The sequence below is a fragment of the Pantherophis guttatus genome, chromosome 5 (genome assembly GCF_059756535.1).
Source record: "Pantherophis guttatus breed Tessera chromosome 5, ASM5975653v1, whole genome shotgun sequence".
Taxonomy (NCBI): domain Eukaryota; kingdom Metazoa; phylum Chordata; class Lepidosauria; order Squamata; family Colubridae; genus Pantherophis; species Pantherophis guttatus.
In genome coordinates, this window is record NC_142067.1 from 106,532,444 (window position 1) to 106,555,484 (window position 23,041).

The 23,041-nt window shown below is 38.6% G+C and overlaps 2 protein-coding genes across 9 annotated transcripts in view; one reads left to right on the forward strand and one right to left on the reverse strand.

Moving 5' to 3' along the window:
• Positions 1 to 8,594, reverse strand: part of POGLUT2 (protein O-glucosyltransferase 2) — a 27,414-nt gene extending 18,820 nt beyond the window's left edge. Inside the window, exons 1-3 of one of the 3 annotated variants that reach the window (XM_087895441.1) lie at positions 8,533 to 8,594; positions 6,644 to 7,383; positions 2,687 to 2,892 (exon numbers count right to left, since the gene is read on the reverse strand). In XM_087895441.1, the coding sequence (XP_087751567.1) occupies positions 2,687 to 2,892; positions 6,644 to 6,825 (388 nt within the window). In that variant the 5' untranslated portion in view covers positions 6,826 to 7,383; positions 8,533 to 8,594. Of the gene's footprint in view, positions 1 to 2,686; positions 2,893 to 6,643; positions 7,384 to 7,641; positions 8,259 to 8,532 lie in introns of those variants that run through there. The other 2 variants (XM_034418007.3, XM_034418015.3) reach the window with 2 other exon arrangements.
• Positions 8,492 to 23,041, forward strand: part of BIVM (basic, immunoglobulin-like variable motif containing) — a 19,620-nt gene continuing 5,070 nt past the window's right edge. The window contains exons 1-11 of one of the 6 annotated variants that reach the window (XM_087895439.1): positions 8,534 to 8,734; positions 8,945 to 9,275; positions 12,201 to 12,404; positions 12,646 to 12,791; positions 14,326 to 14,452; positions 14,712 to 14,807; positions 15,148 to 15,252; positions 17,407 to 17,501; positions 18,630 to 18,762; positions 20,367 to 20,450; positions 22,940 to 23,036. In XM_087895439.1, the coding sequence (XP_087751565.1) occupies positions 14,331 to 14,452; positions 14,712 to 14,807; positions 15,148 to 15,252; positions 17,407 to 17,501; positions 18,630 to 18,762; positions 20,367 to 20,450; positions 22,940 to 23,036 (732 nt within the window). In that variant the 5' untranslated portion in view covers positions 8,534 to 8,734; positions 8,945 to 9,275; positions 12,201 to 12,404; positions 12,646 to 12,791; positions 14,326 to 14,330. Of the gene's footprint in view, positions 8,907 to 8,944; positions 9,276 to 12,200; positions 12,792 to 14,325; positions 14,453 to 14,711; positions 14,808 to 15,147; positions 15,253 to 17,406; positions 17,502 to 18,629; positions 18,763 to 20,366; positions 20,451 to 22,939; positions 23,037 to 23,041 lie in introns of all 6 variants that reach the window. The other 5 variants (XM_087895440.1, XM_034417972.3, XM_087895438.1 and 2 more) reach the window with 5 other exon arrangements.

The following is a 23,041-nucleotide window of genomic DNA, read 5'->3' on the forward strand; positions in this document are numbered from 1 at the left end:
ACTGCAATGATTCACTTAACAACTATGGCAAGAAAGGTTGTAAAATGGGGCAAAATTCATTTAACAAGTGTCTCACTTAACAACAGAAATTTTGGGTTGGTCGTAAACTGTGGTTGTAAATCGAGGACTACCTGTACTTAATCTTAAGCATTACCAGTGTCTGAGTTTCAACATTTTTCCCTTGGCTGAGAAACTTTTAGTATGAAATACATTAACAGTTCTAAAATAATCTCCATGCAAATTAAGTTAGACTTTTTGTCCTGAAATGACAAAAAATAAGCTCTATCTAGATAGTGGCACATCTGCCTATTTATTTATTCAATTATTCTTCTGCATTGCAAGCAATGATTGCCAGGTACCTAAAAATATAACTTGTTATAGCTCATCAAAATAACGAAAAACAGAAATGTAAAAAAATATAAAGAGAGCTAGGAATTTTGCCAACACTTCTTGCAATGATCTCAGGCATTACTATACCCTATATTGCCATTATTTTATTCATTTTATTTCAATTATATGGCTAGATTTTTCATATTCATGGTGTACAGTACTGCAAAAAATTCCAAGCTTATTGTCCAATGCAGCAGAACAGGTCATCCTTGGGAGAGGCACTAAGAGAATAAGTGGCCAAAAACTCAGGAGATTCCCAAATCTAACAAAATTTTGGCATTCTTGCCCTAAGCGCACAACATTTCATACGGAAATTCCAAAATCTCTAAGATTTGGCTATCTTGCAAAATTTGGGGCTGTATTTTTTATTATTAGATTGAAATACATTGTAGGCAGGGGTGAAATCCAGCAAGTTCTGACAGGTTCTGAAGAACCGGTAGCGGAAATTTTGAGCAGTTCGGAGAACCGGTAGCAGAAATTTTGAGTAGTTCAGAGAACTGGCAAATACCACCTCTGGCTGGCCCCAGAGTGGGGTGGGAATGGAGATTTTGCAATATCCTTCCCCCAAGAGTGGGGTGGGAATGGAGATTTTGCAGTATCCTTCCCCTGCCATGTCCACCAAGCCACACCACGCCCACCAAGCCACACCCACAGAACCGGTAGTAAAAAAAATTGGATTTCTCCACTGATTATAGGCAAGTCTCGCCATGGCCAACTCACCACAGCCAATGTGCTGCAGCTGACTTGCCACTGCCAACTGGTCACAGGACAACTCGCCATGTCCAACTCACCACGGGACAACTTGCCACGGGACAAGAGTTACACTGATATCGAAGAAATAGTGGAATAGAATCATAAGAAAGGATGCCAAAGGAGGGACAAAATGAAATAGGCTATTGCTTAACGCATTGTAAGCCTCCCTGAGTCTCCGGAGAAGGGCGGCATATAAATCAAATTAAAAAAAAAAAAGTATGACAAAAATTAAAATATTTGTTAAATTATTTTAAATAATGAAATTGAATCGTTGAATTGCCCCGCAACGAGTTGTCCCATGGAAAATTGACCATGACGAGTTGTCCCGCATTGAATTGGCCACAATCAATTGTCCCATTCCGCAGTAAATGCCGGCATTGGCAGAAACATCATAAATCATGGTCATATGACCACAAAATACTATACTTCAAACTAGGGCATATAAAATAACGCTATACTTCAAACTAAGGCATATAAAACCTTTGGCGGACCTATACTTGAATACTGTTCACCTGTCTGGAATCCTTACTGTATTTCAGAAATCAATACATTAGAGAGGATCCAGAGATATTTTACTAGAAGACTACTCAAATCTTCTGCTCGAAATAAAATTCCCTATCCCACCAGGCTTGAAATTTTAGGTCTGGATAGCCTCAAACTATGCTGTCTACGTTCCGACCTATGCTTAGTTCATAAGATTATTTACCAAAAAGTCCTACCTGTAAATGAGTACTTCAATTTCAACCGTAACAACACAGGGGCTATCAAGAGATTCAAACTCAATGTAATTCTCTCTAATCTTAATTGTAGGAAATATGACTTCTGCAATAGAGTAGTAAATGTCTGGAACACTCTACCTGATCCTGTTTTTAAATCTCGCTAATCCTCATACCTTTTACCTTAAACTGTCTACCGTGGACCTTTCGTGTTTCTTAAGAGGTACTGTCCCCATTTATATGCATTCATTCTATGTGTTTATGGCTATGTTTTGCCTATTTATATCCTTTTATTTGTGCCAATTTTTTTCATGTGTCCAGGTCTATGTCTATACTGTTACTTGTTTCCTTGTACTTGTTGACAAATAAATACATACATATACATACATATACATACATAACATACATACATACAATATTACCAACAGCCATAAATGCAGACTAATTACTGATCACTTGAAATATGATCATGTAACTGCAGCAAGATTTAAAACCAGCTTGTAAGAACCTTTTGGGAGATCCACTGTAATTTCAAACAGTCACTGACTGACTAGTAGTAAGTTGAAGACTACCTGTATTCCTTTCTGTTCTTTCCTCTGTTCATGCATAAAAATTAATACTTCTGCATTTTCAGCAACCTCTCAAGATGTAGATTCACTCTCATCCTCTCTTGGAATAGAAATTGGTAGGAGAAAAGGAAGATTAAAAGAAAATATTGATTCTAAACAAAACTAACTGAACTGCAGGACATTTGTACATCCTTGGACTGAAGGTTGCATTTTTTAAAAATAATTTGGTTTCAAGGTAGTATAACACCGTTTCTGTACCTTTTAAAATATATGGAGATTCAGCAACCTGTTTGCTTTTTGCCCAAACTTCAATTCTCAGGGTTTTGTAGCTTGCGTACATTCTGTATCGAACGATAAAGGAACCATCTTTCCTGTCCAATATTTGCATTCCCACTCGTGTAAACTGCTCCTCAGGTGCTGTGATCTTCACCTGAAATGTTTTTTCTCCAGGGGAGGTGGTAAATCTATCCAAGCGATAAAAACAAGACAATTATTGGGGGGGGGGACCTAGAGTTTTTTTGTAGGTTCATTTCCACACACGGAAATATTTCAGAATTCTTCTCAAAAGAATGAGCCTGATATACCCTTTTCCTTTCAGGCAAATTTTTGACGCAGTTTCCATGGTAGCTAGAAATGGTGGGAGATCTATAACCATCCAAAAGATTCCAGGCTAGAAAAGGCTAATCTACCATATTAAAATGCATCACGCTATCTATAAAGCTTCTTTTTAAAAATATTCAAGGAATTCTCTTCTATATTAACTGCTCATCAAGCTATTTCTGCATCAGAATGTCACTGATAACCCACGTTAATGGAGACTTCAGGAGCCCTGAAGCCACTTAAATTACACATTGCAAGAAAAGACTAGTAAATTAGCAATCTGATTTTGTTGTTGGACTTCCTGATAATCTTTTTAAATTATTTCCTGAGAACCAAATTCAGGAGGTGATATCCTGGGGCTACATTTCTGATCTAGAAATCAAATGCCGTAAAACTGTAGAATAAGCAGAGATATCATTGTTTCATAAACATAACAAAATCCAGATATGTGAATCTCAATTACTAATTTTTTTTAGCAAAGGCCATTGTAAGTTTTGAAATCCACACGTTGGTAGGCACCCAGGTGGACAAACACAGCTCTAAAGCTTCTGTAAGCCTAAAGCCTCTATAAAGAGATTAAATCCATTGTCTAAAATTATTTTCACTGTTGGCTCCAGGCCTGAATAATACAAATGAAAATAGATCATCAAATAATTTTTTGAGGATAACCTAAGATGCTTTCCTTCCTATATAAAATGGATATTCATTTCATGTTGCTCATGGGCCTAGTGAATACTATCATTATGACACAAAATGTTACCCATAAATCCAAACATCTATATAAGTCATATGTGGAATAGGATTCTTAAATATGGTGTACAATTGCATGGTTTCATATTAAACCTTGGGAATGTGTCTGGTTTTGTTGTTTCAGAATCCTGTCTTTCTCGATATCTCAAAAGTTGCCGGTTGTTTCCAAGGTCTACTACAGGTAGTTCTCGATTTACAACAGCTCATTTAATGACCATTCCAAGTTACAACAGCACTGAAAAATGTGACTTATGACTGTTTTTCATAATTACAATCTTTGTAGCATCCCCACGATCATGTGATCAAAATTCAGATGTTTGGCAACTGTTTCAAATGTATGGCTTTTGGTGTGTTCCAGAATGATGTGATCATCTTTTATGATCTTCTGACAAGCAAAATTGATGGGGAAGCCGGATTAATTTAAGAACCAGGTTACTAATTTATCAATTGCAGTGACTCACTTAACAACTGTGATAAGTCGTAAAATGAGGCAAAACCCACTTAACAAATGTCTCACTTAACAACAGAAAATTTGAGCTCAATTTTGGTCATAAATCAAGGACTATCTGTATTCAGAAACACACTGTTTATGAAACTGAATGAATGCATACCACTATCATGATAATGTGTAGGCCTTTTCTTTTTGTCAGTTTAATTAATCCCCCTTTAAAGCCCTAGAACCATGATGGCGAACCTATGGCACGCGTCCCACAGGTGGCACACATAGCCATATCAGTGGGCATGCGAGCTCAGCTCTGGCGCACATGTGTGCACCGGCCAACTGATTTTTCAGGCCTTCTGGCAAACGGGCCGTTTCTGACCTCCGGAGGGTCTCCGGGAGGGTGGGGAAGGCCGTTTTTGCCCTCCCCAGACTCCTAGAGAGGCTCTGGAGCCAGGTGAAAGAGAAAATCAGGCCTACCAGGCCATCACGTGCCAGGAGCTTGGGGGGGCCCGCACGCATGTGTGGGGGCGAGGCACGTAAAATTATGTGTGTGGGCACGTGCACGCACAATCCCCCCAGGCTCCCTCCTCCTGGCACGCAATGGCAAAAAGGTTAGCCATCACTGCCCTAGAATCAAGAAGTTAATAACTTCAGGAAGTACATTTCAGAAGCTGCATCTATCTTTATATATCCAGGAGAACATAGAAGAGTTTCAGTATCAACTACAATGCTAAACTACATTGTTTCAGCAATGCATTGGGTTTTTTTCCTGAAAAGTTTTTCTCACCCATAATTTCATACAAAAAATTCCTTTCTGTATCTAATTTTTTTTAAAAAAAGCATTAGTATTCAAACCACATATTAAGTTGGGAAAGACAGTCGATTATGTAAGATTATATCCCCACAACTTTTAAATGATTAAAAACAGCAATGTTTCTAACAATTAACTAACTAAAGTTTATTTAAATTATCTACGTTTAGGATAGAGACCAGAAATAGTAAGAATTCCAAATATTTTCTCAAAGTTTGGGGGCTGTTGAAGGCATCATGAAATCTAACACACATCTGTGAAGCTACAAAATTACAAATTTTTTAGAAAATAACAGAAGAGGCTCTGTAGTTTTAATGGAAGCATGCATGCACCCACACACAGGAATGCAAAATTATGCAGTCTAATGAAACTATAGCAGTTCACCTTTGGAATTGGTCTTCGACACGGGGATATATGGTAAAGAGAAAATTATGGCCATTCAGCTGAGTTGCCTTGTGGCAAGATGGGAGGCAAAAAAATTTAATAAGTAAATAAATAAAATATTTAAAGTGTTTGCAGTATTGATCCTTTTAGCTCACTACATTGCAAGCTTATTGTAATAAAGGAAAAGCAACTTACTATTATTTCCATGATTTCCTAGTCCTAAATTAGGACACCTATCAGGATCATCTCATTCCTTGCATTCTAGGTACTACAGGTAGTCCTCGACATACAACAGATCATTTAGTAACTGTTCAGTTACAACAGCACCGAAAAAACCATGAGTTATGACTGTTTTTCAGTTACAATCTTTGCAGCATCCCCATGATCATGTGACCAAAATTCAGTTGCTAGGCAACTGGTTCATAGTTCTGACTGTTGCAGGGTACCAGGGTCATGTGATGACCTTTTACGACTTTCTGACAAGCAAAGTCACTGGGGAAGCCAGATTCACTTAACAACTGGTTTATTAACTTATCAACTGCAGTGACTCACTTAACAACTGTGGCAAGAAAGGTTGTAAAATAAAGCAAAACTCACTTAACAAATGTCTCACTTAACAACAGAAAATTTGGGCTCAATTGTGGTCGTAAGTCGAGGACTACCTGCATAGGAGTTTAGGTAACTATACGAACACACAAGCTGGAGTAAAGTAAGGTAAAGGTAAAGGTTCCCCTTGCACATATGTGCTAGTCGTTCCCAACTCTAGGGGGTGGTGCTCATCTCCGTTTCAAAGCCGAAGATCCAGCACTGTCCCAAGACATCTCCGTGGTCATGTGGTTGGCATGACTAAATGCCAAAGCACACGGAACGCTGTTACCTTCCCACCAAAGGTGGTCCCTATTTTTCTACTTGCATTTTTTACATGCTTTCGAACTGCTAGGTTGGCAGAAGCTGGGACAAGTAGCGGGAGCTCACCCTGTTATGCGGCACTAGGGATTCGAACTGCTGAACTGCCAATCTTTCGATTGACAACCTCAGCATTTTAGTCACTGAGCCACCATATCAAAGTAAACAGACATACAATTGTTAAGCTACAAAAAAAAAAGTCCTACCCACATTGTCACTCGCAGGTCCATATGGAATCATATTAACCCTGAATTATTTTACAGACACTTTCCTATATCTTTCCATAATTTAAAAAGCTGTTACCTAAAGAAACTGTGCTTACCTTTTCCCTTCAGTGTCCACAGCCTGGATATAAAAATACCGAGCAGGAAGAACAACTCCTGCTCTCAGTCCAGGTCCCCATACTAAACTTCTTTCCGGACTTAGCTGGGTTCCATAAAGTGATTCACATACTACAGAGATTATCCCCAGAGGTAAAAAGCAAGTCAACCAAATGCTAAACATTTACAGGATTTCCTTTTTAAGAAACAAAGCAAACCAAATGCCAGGCGGAGGAGCGGGGTGCCAAATGTATTGCTTTGTTAGGTAAAAGTGAGCAGAAGGATGCACTATGTGGTTCTCTCTAAATATTTCCTCAGTCACAAATCATTTTCTGAGGCTTTCTTAAATGCACACTTCAATCCTTCCAAGCGTCCTTTGAAAAATTCCTATCCAATCATTTCAACTTCTTTAAAAATCTAAAAGTGAAGTGTCTGGTTTTGCTCTGGGTAATTCAGGAGAAAGAGGAGGGAGAGGAACAGAAGCTGTATCCTAATTCCTTTGTTTTTGCCTGTGCAGCCTTTCACTCTTTTTTCTTCAGTAACATCTTACAATTACTGCCAAGCCCAAAGGGGTGGAGAAGGGAAAGGAATAGCATCATTGGTCCAAGAAAACTTCTTCCGAATGAAAAATCACATGGGAGCCACTTCCCAGGTTCATCAGTAATGCTGGGAATTGTAGTCCAATGGTATCCGGAAATTTGGAACAGTTTATAGGCAGAAAAACTGATGGAATGTAGCAAACCTGATGGAATGTAGGAAAATCAGATTTAAAAAAAACACTTTAAATATGCCAAAAAAAGCATCTTACTGCTTAAAAGGTCTCAGTTGTCAGCACTGTAAGAGATGTTAAGAGAATCTCATGTTGATTTAATTTATTATCTAAAGTATATAAAATCCCAAGGGCAGAGACACACATCCCCACAAGCTTGATGTAATTTGTGTTTTAAATTAAAAGCAGATTTGCAAGATCTTATAAAAGACTGCTATGTTTGCATCTTACCACCAAGAGTTTTGCATTGCTTGCAGATTAGGAAACATGGCGTTCACCAGGTTGATGGGTTTTTCTTTAAAAAGGAATATAATGGTTTTAAACCAACATATTACAATCCGGATCCCTCCTTTATCTCTTCAGCTTCTCCTGGCTGTTCAGCTATAACCCTATCCTGATTTGGGAGCACTGAATTGGCTATTTTTCAAGCAGCCACAAAGAGGATCGTGCTAAAAAAAATCGGTGCAAAGTGCATCTAAATATCTTTAAACTGGTTTTTGGAGGTTTTTTGTAGACAACACTGCAGCATCGGGGAATTCAAATCGATCCTACCGCACTCTAATTGTATTCATATGCAGTATTGATTAACAAAATTTCTACACCGCCCCCAAAACAAAACGATTCTTGCAGTGACCGGCTACCTCCCACCCGAGAAGCACCGATCATCGTTCGAGGAAAAGAGAGGCGGGAATCAGAGGTCTTCAAACTGGGCAGCTTTAAGACTTGTGGACTTCAACTCCCAGAATACTCCAGCCAGCATAGCATAGCATAGCTGGCTGGAGAATTCTGGGAGTTGAAGTCCACAAGTCTTAAAGCTGCCAAGTTTTGAAGACCTCTGCTTTAACATTAAAGGGATCTCCAACCTTGGCCACTTTAAGACTTGTGGACTTCAACTCCCAGAATTCCTCAGCCAGACGGGTTGTCTGGGGAATCCTGGGAGTTGAAGTCCACAAACTTTAATGTTACCGAGCTTTGGAGACCGCCCCACTCACTCACCCACCCAACCAGACATTACGTACCGACTCCCTTTCCCCCCCCCGCAAGCCGAAACCAATCAGGTTCCCTCTTTTCAGCACGCGCCAGAAGGACAAGCAAGGTAATTGGCAAAGCGGTCCAACGTACATCGCTCCTCTCTAGCGAATTAGAAAAAGAGTCCTGGCACGGGATGCCCATCAAGCTGCTGCACAATAGCCACCCACCGGGGGGGAAAGGGCGTGGCTTACGGGGAGAGCGCGCGTGCAGGGGGAGAGTTGCGGTGACGCGCGCGCACGCACGCACGCACGCACTTGCACAAATTGGAAGGGCTTTTGCCCCTAGCAAGCAGGTAAAAAGATGGACAATGGTACGGATAGGCCCCGTAATCCTATATACGGTGGAAGATCTTGAGAGCCTCTTTATTTATTTATTTATATTTATATATGCATGTAAATCACGGGGTGACTGGCGTTAATCACCTGCAGAAAAGGAGAAGAGAAGCAGGCGAGCGCCTGGAGCAAGTAAGGGCATTTCTTGCATTTTCTTTATGCTTTTGCAGGAGCAGAAACCTGGGATGTGATCAGAGGTGGCTAGAGAGACGTGATCCTATATGGAAGGGCGTGGATGCATTTCAGGGAGAATCTCTTAAGAGCAAATAGACGGCGCCTCCTTGAATAACGGTAGTACATCTTGCAGAGGAAATGCAAGAACAAGGCAATAGATAGAACGCGATTGCATGTGGCCCTCCAGGTGTGGCTGAGCCACAGTTTCCAACAACACAAGCCGGCATTGCCAACCATGGGGGAAACGCTGCGAGAGGAGAGCCAGCCACAGGCATCCACGCAGGGCTTCTAATATGCACCATCTCCCATTGGAGTACAAAACCTTTGGTAGGTGCCACTTTTGGAATATGGAGTTGAGGAAGCCATGGCTTCCATTCCTCTTCATTGGTAGCGTTGAGTTTCAGTTGCATGTGGTTGCCTCTGGTATTACTTGCAGAAACAGCAGCAGGATAAAGGATCAGTGGATTATTGTACTCCTTTGACAACATGCTTAGGCTTAGGGCAGGGGTCAGCAACCTGCGGCTCTGGAGCCGCATGTGGCTCTTTCACCCCTCTGCTGCAGCTCCCTGTCACTCAAAATATGCCAATGTGTGACACCCGCCGGCATGCGATTTATTGAGCTTTTCAACCCCCGGTAGGCCAACCATGGATAAATTTAAGAAAAGAAAAATTTCAGAAGAAAACAGAATATTTAATTCAACTACATATGCTAGTTTTGTGGCCGCTCAAGAAATAGTCAGGCATGGAAAGGGTTTTGTGGCTCCCGGTGTTTTCTTTTCTGTGGGAAACGGGTCCAAATGGCTCTTTCTGAATGTTTAAGGTTGCAGACCCCTGGTTTAGGGGAAAGATTTGGGGTGCTGGCTGATAAATAAGCAGGTCCTGTTGCTATGCTGGTCTGAAAAAGTTGCCTTTTTGTAGACTAATATTTTTTTGTGGTCTCATTTATGGGGATGTTCATTGGCATCTGTATGGTTGAAAATAAAATACTGGATCTGATGGACTGTTGATTGTTCTAACTGGAAAGCCATAGTCCTTTGTTAATTCTACTACAGAATATTATCTATATTCCCTTTCTGTTTGTCTACACATGCAGTGTTAAACTGAGTGGCTTCTGAATACTTATCTTTGCCTTTCAAACTGCACAGTATTTTAATCTTAGTGAGGATTTTAATCTTGCAAAATTAGTGAAAGGAATTACTCAGTGATGGATCAAAAACAGCTATCTGATTCTGATACCTTTTAAATGTGTTTGAATCAAAATACTTAGCGCTCCCAGCCCTTTTGAACACAAGTTTGAAGGAGTCTTATTTAAAGCGTTTAGGGCATTTTAAACTTAAATAATGAATGGGAAGGATGTGTTTTCAGCTTTTAACAAAGCTGATAAAATTTTAGATGGGATGTAGGAGAAAATATCCCTTTGAATTAATTAAACTATAGGAAATGTGATGCACAAAATGAAATATTTTTCCACGTATATGTTAAATCTTGAGACATCTTTTACAATGAAAAAGTGATTATACGGCTTTCAAAAAGTCATTTTAAAATGATATTTTGTGTAAAGTTTCCAGAGTTGGAAGAGTTAATTCAATTTGTACCTGACATGTTATCTAGGATTTCTGAATTCAGAACTATCTAATCTTACGTCATTTGCTTGAGGTAAACTGGAAAGATACTGCCCTCAAACTCTACTTACCAGCTTTACAACCAGCTTTGTAAAGCTTACAAAGCTTTACAAAGCCTACCATAGGAGTCCACAAACTGAAGGAGTGATGCCATGAACACCATGGAGCAAGTTATGTAATATGTAATAGAAGCAAACGAACCTCCTGTGCATCATTTGCACAATGATATGGTGTGCCTGATGTTATTATGACTGCACTGAATGCCTGTGTAGGCTGCAGTTAAAAAAAATATACAAAAGAATAACAGCAGTGGTGGGATTCTACCGGTTCGGATGAACCGGTAGTTCCCACTTCCGAGAGCGAACCAGTTCGCTGTGAAAGTGGGCCCACCTGCCTGCCCCCAAGTTATACTGACCTTTATTTCTGCTTCTGAAGCCCAGCTGATCAGGGGTGGCAGATTGAATTGGCCCTCCTCAGCTGTTTTCCTTGCTCCTTTCCTTGTTTGCAATGCGGAAGTTCAATTTTATGGAAACTGTGCACACTCAGCGAACCCGGTTGTTCAACCGATAGGATCCCACCCAGGGATGGGTTCTACTTACCTTTACTACCAGTTCGCAATGGGATTACACACGCTTCTGCGCAGAAGCTTCCTGATGACATCGGGGTTGGTGGGTGGAGCCTCCCACCAGTTTTACTACCGTTCTTGCGAACCGGTCCGAACCAGTGGCAAGCCACCACTGATTCTACCCCTGAATAACAGATATTATAATCTTGAAGAGAGTAATCTTCATGGAAATTTTTGTTCATCTACTTTGTCAATAGGGTATTTTCTACTTCATGGCAAACTAGAGACAAAAAGTGTGATGCATAGTTAAAACGAGTACGTAAGGTATGAAAAATGTTGACTGATTACTTTTATGAACCTATTTGAAAGGTCACTATGTTTGATTAGCTTCAGTATTAAAACAGTTCTTAATTCAGTGAAAGAGCACTTGTTTGAAATCACACTAACTTTTGATTGATTATGTGCTATCAGGTTGCTTTCAGCTCCTGGCAGCAACATCCATATCCTTTCTCCATGACAGTATGTTCCTAACCTAGTCCTCTGGATCTTCCATCAGAATACCCATTCCCATTGTAATTGAGTCTATCCATCTGACATCAGTAAAAATCGATGTTGCAATTTTTCCACATACAACTTCTGGCACTAACCATATATAATTATGTAACCTGGATAGTATTGCATCTCTGGGCAGGCCTTCCAGGACCATTAAGCAATGTTATCATATAGACATGAGCACCATCACTGAAAACAACTTTTCGTTAGCCCCCTTCCTTGCCTAATTGGTGGATTAGCAAAGGAAGAGTTTCATCTGAAGATCTTTGGGTTCTGATTGATAAATTAGGGAGAAGATGTAACTTCAGTTGGTTTAAAGCAACTTTAATTAAATAGAAATCTTCACTTGATTTTTGCATCTTCTTAGTTGAGCCTGAAATTCATATAGGTTCCTCTCAAAACATGTATAAGATAAGAGAAAACTGATGATGTGGACAAGACCTAAGTTTTTGTTAGAAATATGTTTTGCACTTTGGATTTTTAGCTAAAAAGACGTTTTCTTTTTCATTTCAGGAAATTTTAAATACGTCTTGAAAATCTCGAATAAGTGTAAATTATGTTTCAGTGCACAAAAAACATTTGACGTACCTTCCTCATCTGGGAAGAAAAAAACCACAGGTCATTCAATGCCTAACATCGAAGACTCTCAATTGGAGAGTGATTCTGAAGAAAATGGGCCCAAAACTGGAAGGAAGACTTCAGAAGTTAATCTTCATGGTACTGTGAAATCATTTTGTGCTCCAGGTACCTCAGGGGCCTCTCTGAGTTCTGGTGGGGACAGGCATTATCCATGGGGATGTCCTGTGACTCACACCCGAGAAAAGTTTTATACCATTTGTTCAGACTATGCTTTTTTAAATCGGGTAACATCTATTTGCAAAAGCCCAAGTGCTACAGTGAGTGCCTGCTTACAAGACAGTGCTGCCTTAAATGATGGAAATAATTCTGCTTTTATTAGTGTCAGAACTGGACCTTCGGATATAGTTTACAACGATGATTCTAACCTGGAAAGTTTATCTATTAGTCTTGGAAAACTGTCATTGGCGTGGGAAATAGATAAGTCTGAATTCAGTGATACATCCCCGGATTTGAAGAATCAAGCAGGTACATTTGTCTTTTTATTTAAGCATCTTTCTTATTCTAAGAAATGAAAATATTTTTATTCTGCCATTTGTTGTAGTTTATAGATGAGGTACTATTACAGTTTCAACATTTAAGAAACAACTGTAGTTACTGTATTTTTTGAAGTATAAGACGCACCGGAGTATAAGACGCACCTTAGTTTTTGGGGAGGAAAATAAGAAAAAAGCTGATTGGCAGGTGGATCGGCCTCCCGGAATACCCCCAATCAGCTGTTCCCAGAGGTGAATTTTAACAATAGGTTCCTTGGTTGTGAGCTCTGGCCTTGCTTTTTTTTTGCTTTTTTGTCTGCCTCTGAAAGCCTCCAAAACAGCCTTAGAAAAAAAGCCTCTGAAGCTCTGGGGGCTTCTTTTCTGAAGCTCTGTTTGGAGGCTTTTTTTCTGAAGCTCTGTTTGGGGGCTTTTTTTCTGAAGCTTCGTTTCTGATGCTTTTTTCAGCCTCTGAAACCTCTGTTTGAGAAGCTGGGCGGGGCTACATTCGGAGTATAAGACGCACCCAGATTTTCACCCTTTTTTGGGGGGGGGAAGGTGTGTCTTATACTCTGAAAAATACAGTATATAAATAAAAGATTTTTTAATTTGCCAAAATCATATCTTGAACTTAATTTAATTAATTTACCTGTTCACCATTCATTCACAACTGCAGTGTTCATGGGGAATTGGGTTTTCTTTCCTATTCCTGGCATTACCAACTTACTATTTAGATAGAAAATAATACTGCTATGATTCTAGTAATAAAGTTCCTCAAATCCTTAAAATGGTGTACAAATAAAATAGGATCTTGCAATTCAATAAAATTGGATTGCAATCATGAGCAGCATATGCAAGTAACCAATTGTAAACAACCTCAAAAGTAAAAGAGAAATGGTTGCCTTAAAATCTGTTTCTGCACCTTCTAAATTTATGGTATTTTAAATAATAAAGTATGTCCCAAGGAGCTTTCAGATTCAAATTTGACAATAGAAGACTCAGCACCGTGATGGCGAACCTGTGGCACTTATGTCACAGGTGGCACGGAGTGGCCTCTCTGTGGGCACGCGAGCCATAGCCCTAGTTCAGCTCCACTGAAATGCGTGCGCGCCTCCCGCCGGCCAGCTGACTGGGTCTCTGCCACGCATGCGCGAGGTGGGGAGCACGCACAGGGGCTGCGCACGCACGGGGGGCGTGTGCACATGCATTGGGGGCAGGGCGCATACGCGGGCACATTGCATTTTGGGGGTTCAGGTGGATGCACACGCATTCACGCATGCTTGCGCTTTGGGCACTCGCTCTGGAAAAGGTTAGTCATCACTGACCTAGCGGAAGGAAGGGTGACTAAAATATTACAGGGTAAAAATATATGTACAATATCATGGAACACATGGAGGCATTGGATATGCTGAATATGTAACTATTCAGAATTGAACTGGAAAAAAATATATTGAGGAAGAATGGTTAAAAAACATAAGCTTCTTTAATATCCTGAATATTTAGAAATAATTTCTTTAATTTGTTTACAGGGAACATGAAGAAACAGGGAAGCAAGAAAACGGTTGTAGATAAAAAAAGTAAACAATTCAGGGAATGTCCACAGCATCACACGGTTGAAGAACTAAAGCCACGGAAAGTGTTAGATCTCCGGAGATGGTAGTATTTGAAAACATTGGTATTACTATCATTCTGTATGGCTGAATACTTTAATACAGTTAAATATTTTTTTTAATAATTAGGGAGTCATGTCGTCTTTTTTATTTTAAAGTACTGTGGTATCTAAGTGCCATGATGGCAAGGGCTGAAGACATTTTTGTGGGAGGAAATTGAGATGCATTAAAGTTCAACATGCTTTATGCCTTCTGGTTTTCATTACAGCATATGAAAATTTGCCTATGAAAAATTTGTTTTAAAGGTACTGCATCAGTCGCCCCCAATATAAGACTTCCTGTGGGATTTCGTCTCTGGTCTCATGCTGGAATTTCCTATATAGCACAATGGGAACTGGAAAGTAAGTTATCCTTCAATATATTAAATTAGTTATTTTGGGGATCTAGCGAAGCTTTCATTGCCATTTAGGCAGGGGTGAAATCCAGCAGGTTCTGGAGAACCGGTGGCGGAAGTTTTGAGTAGTTCGGAGAATGGCAAATACCACCTCTGGCTGGTCCCAGAGTGGGGTGGGAATGGAGATTTTGCAGTATCCTTCCCCTGCCACGCTCACTAAGCCACGCCCACAGAACCGGTAGTAAAAAAATTGAATGTCACCACTGCATTTAGTGTACTTAAGGTGCAATTTAGTCTTTGTTTTCTATAGTTGCCTATATTCTGAACTTTTTAATTTCTAAATCCAGTTTACCACCTATTACTCAAGAAGAGGCTTTGCACATATTGGGCATTCAGCCACCTTTTGAAGAGATAAGATTTGGTCCATTTACTGGAAATACTACATTAATGAGGTAAAAACTATTAGTTTATAATATAATATACAAAAATACAAAAGCAAATAATAGGAAAAGTAGGGGAGGGAAAAGGGAAGAGAAAATTGTAGAGTCTAGAAAAGAAGTCATTGACTTCCAACTCCTTTTGGTACAGTAGAATAAGCAACATCCAACCTCAACTTTTTACTTTTACATAATAGTATAAACAAGCCATTTCTATAACAACAAATCTAATCAGAAAAACCCAAAATCAAAATTTCGTTTTTCCCCCCGCCTCAAACACAAAGTCCAGAAGCGGTTTCAAAGTAAAAACAAAAATACTTTTCTTTTATCAAAGTCAATTTAGCCATTTCTGCTAAAAACTGTTCTTGAACTATCTCATTCTCCTAATGTGGAATGTACATAGACAGTGTGTGTCTCTCTATCTGTGTAATGCATCATTTTTATTCTGGAAAAGAAAATTGGGCTTGCAATTCTATAGCAGGCTCATTAGCTTATTTCTAGGAAGCCATGTATAGAATTGTAGATAAGCAGAAACAATCATAATACAGATCAGAGGTGGGTTTCAGCAGGTTCTGACCAGTTCTGGAGAACCGGTAGTGGAAATTTTGAGTAGTTTGGAGAAACCAGTAGTAAAAATTCTGACTGGCCCCGCCCCCATCTATTTTCTGCCTCCCGAGTCCCAGCTGATCAGGAGGAAATGGGGATTTTACAGTACCCTTCCCCTGGATTGGGGAGGGAATGGAGATTTTACAGTATCCTTCTGACACGCCCACCAAGCCATGCAACGCCCACCAAGCCACACCCACAGAACCTTTAGCAAACAATTTTGAAACCCACTACTGATACAGATAGTTCTCAATTTACGACCACAATTGAGCCCAAAATTTCTGTTACTAAATGAAACATTTGTTAAGTGAACTTTTCCCCATTTTACAACATTTCTTGCCACAGTTGTTAAATGAATCACTGCAGTTGTTCAGTTAGTAACGTGGTTGTTTAGTGAATCTGGCTTCCCCATTGACTTTACTTGTAAGAAGATTGCAAAAGGGGATCACATAACCTTGGGACAGAGCAATCGTCATAAATATAAACCAGTTGCTAAGCATTTGAATTTTGATCATGTGACCATGGGGATGGTACAAAGGTCATGTGAAAAACAATGATGTCACTTTTTTTCAGTCCTGTTGTAACTTTGAAGAGTCACTGAACGAACCGTTATAAGTCCAGGACTACCTGTAGACTGTTTTAAACAGAATAAATTCTATCTATAAGCAGATGTATTTGTAGTACCCTATTTCCCCCAAAATAAGACCCAACCAGAAAATAAGTCTAGCATGATTTTTCATGATGCTCGTAATATAAGCCCTACCCCAAAATAAACCCCAGTTAAGATTGTCAGCCAGATGGATGCATTTAGTTACGTATTTCCCCAAAAATAAGACCTAACCAGAAAATAAGCCCTAATGCATCTTTTGGAGCAAAAATTAATATAAGACCTGGTCTTATTTTCAGGGAAACACGGTAGCAATGCTTTTGACACATGGCTGACCTGCATTTGAGCCATATACCGTGTTTCCCCGAAAATAAGACCCTGTCTTATATTTTTTTGAAACCTGAAATAAGCACTTGGCCTTATTGCCATGCGCTCAAAAGCCCGATTTGGCTTATTATCAGGGGATGTCTTATTTTGGGGGAAATGGTAGAAAAAAAAGCAGGAAGCCTTCATTGTCATTGATAGAATTATTTTTGTGAGAGGAATAGGGGAAGGGTTTGGGATTATAAAGTAATTTGGCTAAACAAAAGAAACACGAAGATTAGAAAACATTCTTTGAAAGAGGGCGTTCTAGAGTGAAATCAGATGAAAAGGATGTCTGAATTTTGGAATGATGTTCATCCTCAAAATGAGAAAGAAACAAATGTGCCCATAATTTGAATCAAGAGTATTTAAGGTCAATGTGTTTATTAGCTTATTAGTATTAGACCTGTAAAAAGAAATACTTTAAAACAAACACAGATTGCAGTCCCAATTATAGTTGTTCTATATATCTGATTAAGAAATAGTTGGAATATTAGCTGTGTCATATGTGTCTGGCAGGAGAAATACTTTTTTTATTGTTTAATTGCTAATTTACATTTAAAATACACAGTTCTGCACTTTGTACTTTTCAGGTGGTTCAGACAAATTAATGATTATTTCCATGTCAAAGGATGTTCCTATTTTCTCTATAAACCTCATGGGAAGTATAAGACTGCTGGAGAAACTGGTAAGAAAGCAATTTTAATGACATGATTAATTCTTTGTACCTGTTAAAAGAGCAGGATGAAATGGGTGTGGGGTCTATGCATTTTTCACAGTTGATTTCACGTCTATTTTTGAATTTGTATAGGCTTTTTTAAAGGATTGACATACTGTATTTTTCCTGGGATTTTGTGTTCCCAATTGCCAGCTGAATATGGAGAAAAGGCAGTTTTTGACTTCTTTGATTGAGGAAACTTCTGAACATCTGTTACAACAATTCCTCATCTCTGGAAAGGAGAGTTGGATAACAGTGGCAATGGAGAGATAGAGACACATCTGCATTCTCTGCCCACTTTAGTTGTAGATATTGCAACTCACTTGAAATTTTCTGGCAGGACAAGCATTTGCTTCTAAGTAACCAAGGTTTATTTTTTTTAGAGGGATTTAAATTGCAGGTAGCCCTCATTTAACGATAACAATTGGGACCAAAAGTTTTGTCTTTATGTGAAGCAGTTGCTTAGTGGGAAATCATGGAATTGTATTTTCCTTTCCCCCACCCCTCTTTGCAATGCTGATCCTGTTGCTGAGATAATTAGCTAGAAGGCAGTTAATATTTGTATTTACCTTCATTGGAGAGAAAGGGATGACAAGAGAGTAAGCAGGCACACAATCGAGAATAGACATTGAAAGTAATGCACTGGCATTAAGCATGTTGCACAACCATATTTGTGGCTGTGGGTGCTGATGCATTGCTTTCAATGTGTATTCTTCATTGGTCCTTGTTTATTCCTTTATAATCCCTTCTCCAATATCTCTAGTCTGCAAGCGGGGATTGGGTGGGAGTGGAGATAGGATAGGCACAGGACAATGCATACTGATGATAATAGTGATCAAATAACTAAGGAACACTGTAAAGGTCAAATATGCAGCCACTGGTCATAAAGTTGTTTTTTTTTTAAACACTGCTGAATAAGGCAGTCACTAAGCAAGGATGTTACTACATTGTTTTGCATTATATTACATTATATTGATTAGAGTCCCCGAAACAGAGTTAATAGTTTATAATTTTTTAAAAATAGTAAACTTAAAAGTGTGTGTCTTAATATCCAATAAAATACCTTTGTAAATGTTTTAATTTCTTTTTAATTTGTAGCTTCGGGAGCTTTAACAAAATTAACACAAGGGCTGCGAGATGAATCAATGGCATATATTTATCATTGCCAAAATCATTATTTTTGTCCAATTGGATTTGAAGCAACTCCAATAAAGCCGAGCAAAGCATATAAGTAAGACCCTCAAAATCTACTTGATTTCATCAGTGGGGCCAACACAGCTGCAATCGTCTTATAAAAAGTGAACCTTTAATTGCTCATTATAGCTTATTAGCAAACATGGAATGTAGTATCATGTAGTACAATTACGTAGATTGGTTTATCTGCATTAATCACTAGATGGCAATATTTTTTCATATATAGTTTTTCAGAATAGGAGCAACATTAATTTAAACTGCCAATCTTGTTCTACAAGAACTGTCTCTCATGCAGTACTTTGGATAAATCTGCTGGTCACCGAACAAATCTGAAAGACCATGAATTTGTACAATAAATGTATTGATTGATTGATTTCAGTCTTAACTCGTGTGGCATTTGATATAAATCTTGTTTCATTTGGGAGAATAGCCTTTTAAAGTCTTCGTTAAAAATCTTTGCATTTTATCTTTTAAATATAAAAGTTTTGTTTTTTTAATTAGGTGAATCAATCCAATTTCATTAGTTTGACTTCTACTAAAAATAGATATACCGTGTTTCCCCGAAAATAAGACACTGTCTTATTTTTTTTTTTTTAAATCCGGAAATAAGCGTTTGGCCTTATTTTCGAGGAGGTCTTATTATTTGGGGACGTGTGGGGGCAAGACGAGGCTCCTCTTGCCATCTTACCTGATTTCCAGTTCTGACTCCCTAACCCTAACCAGAGGAAATGGCGGGGACCAGCTGCACATGCGTTTAAATATTTTTGGGGAAGGTTTATTTTAAAGCATGCACTCATAAGCCTGATTGGGCTTATTATCCGGGGGAGATCTTATTTTCGGGGAAATGGTATTAGTTTGTATGAACCCACATTTATGGGAATTGCCATTCTTTCCTTAAAAGTACACATGAATGGGATTTGACTGTTCCTTTGACCTTTAACTGAATTAAAGGAGCAGAAAACAATGTTTCTACAGAGATGATAAAGCATTGTATTTTATGTATGCTTTTTGCATTTATACTAAAATAAAAGTCCTAAGTCATTGCAGGAAATTAGGGACTTGAAAAGAACTTAAAAGCCATTGAATCCAGCTTACTGCGGAAACAGCTACTGCCACCTTTCTGAGTAGGAATAAAGATGAGTTCTAGAGCAGATATGGTTCTGTCTGTGCAGAAGGGATACAGTTGTTGAAACATAGCCAATTTCTCAAATTTATTATTTTAATGAACACTCAAGTAACATGCTCTCTATGGATGCAGAGCAGTTTGGGTTAAGTTTGCAAATATTTCACATATAATGAAACACTAGGATATTTTTGTTTTTTCTAAAGCAGCGGCCCCCAACCTTTTGGGTACCAGGGACTGGTTCCGTGGAGAGGTTTTTCTGCAGACAGGAGGGTGGGCATGGTTTCACATGCTGCCTGTATCCCATGGATGGGGCTTCACTTGTTTGCGCAGCCTGGTTTCTGGCATGCCACGGCCCGGCACCAGTCTAAAATATATATTTTAGTCATGTTTAATATTATATTTTATGTAACCATACAACAACTCATTACTCATTTTGGCCAGTGACAAATTAAATTGCTTGTTTATAAAGCTTCTTATTATGATAAACATTTTGTCTTATCATTTTTGTGCACCAGAGGATGTCTCTCACAGCAAGATGTAGAATACTGGATACTCATTGGAGAACCAAGCAGAAAACACCCTACTATTCACTGCAAAAAGTAAGTTAGCACATCCTAGTAAACTCACAAAAGATCATATAATTTTAAAGATATTCAAGTATTCTTTTGGCATCCACAAATACTCATAGGAACACCGATTCCTTGATGAATAAATGTAAGATACAAATTCCCAAATAGACTAGAAAATGTATTGAAACTTCGAAATTTGCATGTTCTAGCTGAGATTTTTTTTTCTAGAGAGCTAATATTTCATCCACCTCCCAAAATGAGTGCTATTCTGGCATGTGTCTTCTAACTGAAAGTATTGAGAATCAGATTTTGAGGGCAAAAACTACACTTTCCTTGGGAATGGAAGAAAATGGACATTCACTTTAGATGCTAATGAAGTGGTTTACTTTGTTGAAACTTGAAAACAATTCTTCATTTTTGCTTTTGGATGTATACTTAGATTCAGTTTTGAACCTCAGTTCCCAGATTTGCATTATTAATATTAATGACATTAACTGAGACCATTTATAGAGAGATAAAAACTTCAGAAAGTAGTCCATAGCCCATTCTTGATAAACCAGATCATTGTGGGATGGATGGTCCTGCTATTGGATAGATTGACAGCTGGCTGAACAAGTAATAGTCAGTGCATGGTCCTTAATTGGTTCGTTTCCATATGGGAGGTAGGTTCACAGTTCCTGGGGTTCTGTCCTAGACTCAGCATTCTTCAACACTTTCATAAATGACTTAGATGAGGGAATAAAAGGGATGCTATTAAAATCTGGAGATTGCTGACACTCCAGAAAACAGGTTGAAGGTTTGAAAGGATCTTGATAGACTTGAATATTTGGCCCTATCCAACAAAATAATGGTGAGAAATGTAAAGTTTGGAATTCAAACAGGAAAAAACAGATGCACAGGTAGAAAACAGGTGGCTTAGTATGTCATATTTTGATCACCACAATAAAAAAAAATATTTTTTTTTTGAGGAAATGGAAAGAATGCAGAGAAAGGTGACTGTAGGAAAGATTTGGGGCCAGTCCTATGAAGAGCAGTTAAAAAAACTTAGTATGTTTAACCTAAAGAAGTGATGATTAAGAGGACACATGGTATAATTCTTCCAATAGATGAAGGAATGTCACTGGGCAGTGTATGGATATATTCTTCATAACAACCAAAAATAAACCACCCAGAGTCTTGCATTTGGGATGGAAGCCACGTACAATAAAATAAATATGTACTTATATAATGCCAACGGGTGGAAATTTAACTTAAAATAATAATTTCCTGGCTCTTAAGAGCTATTAAGCAGTGGATCAATCTGCCTTCTGAAGTCATGAGTGCTCCACTGCTAGATTTTTCAAGAAATGACTAGACAGTTCTTTGTCTGGAATGGTAAATTCCTAAACTGGGCAGGAGGCTGGACCAGATGAACATTTGCCTTTTTTGTTTAGATAACATATTTGCTAGCTGCCACTGAATAAAACAGCAGTATTAATAAGGATCTATTTATAAAACGTCCTTGGCAACATTCTTTAGAGTGCCCTTAAAATTTACTTAAGGGCCAGGTATCCATATGGCTGCTTTTAAGACGTAATTAAAAACATCAACTGGTCCAGTAGAATATTGATTGCAGCTATTACGTGAAATACGAGACCCACAGTTAACATCACAGATTGCCATTCTCTTTCTGATGACAGTTCAGAAACAAATTTCAGTTGTAAACTACAGTATATGATTTTAAACCAGACTTCTAAAAATCAAATTCTTGCTTATAAATCTGCCTGGCCTATAAGATCTTTGAGAATGAATGTTTTGGGTTCCTACCAAGATCAAAAGTATATTTGATGGTAATGTATGAATGGAAGCATTTGCATCTCTTTGGAGGCTTTGGAACTTCTTCAAGTTAGGTGTCTAAATTAATCTTTCCCATACTTTTCATATATAAAGCTAAAATAAGAAATTCGGGGGGGGGAGAGAAGGATAGTAAAATGGTGTTAATACTAAATGAATCAAAGAACTAGAACTCCTGGCTTTCATTTCATGAAAAATGTCAGTATTTGCTACATAGAGTTTGTTGCAGAAATTAAATCCAGAAAGCACACACAGGCAGACTGATGCAGCAGGATTCATTAACTTCTTTAGATACATAATAATACGTGAAGATAAATGTACAATACCAATATAGATTTTTCTTCAACTTAGTAGCAGTTACAAGCAAAACACAAGGCAGGAGAGAACAGTTAGTTTCATTTCAGCAGAGCAGACTAGTTCACACTGGTTTCAGTTTCAGTTCTCAGCACAGCACAGAGCTGAGCCATGCCCAGCCTCCAAACTGTTTCAGCTCCCATTGGCTGATTTAGTTGCTATGCCTATTTATTGGCTGACCTTGTTATCTGTCTCTGTCAGTTCATGAATCTGACAATATTGTACAGTTTAGTTTACTTAAGTATAAATTTTTGTCTACCTAGGATTATCTAATAAGCACAATGCTCCAGATTTTTATTGCATTTGTGAACTTCTTTCCCTTTTACTGTTAGGTGGGCAGACATTGTAACAGACTTAAACACTCAGAATCCCGAATACTTAGATATTAGGCACTTGGAAAGAGGTCTTCAATATCGGAAGACGAAGAAGGTAAG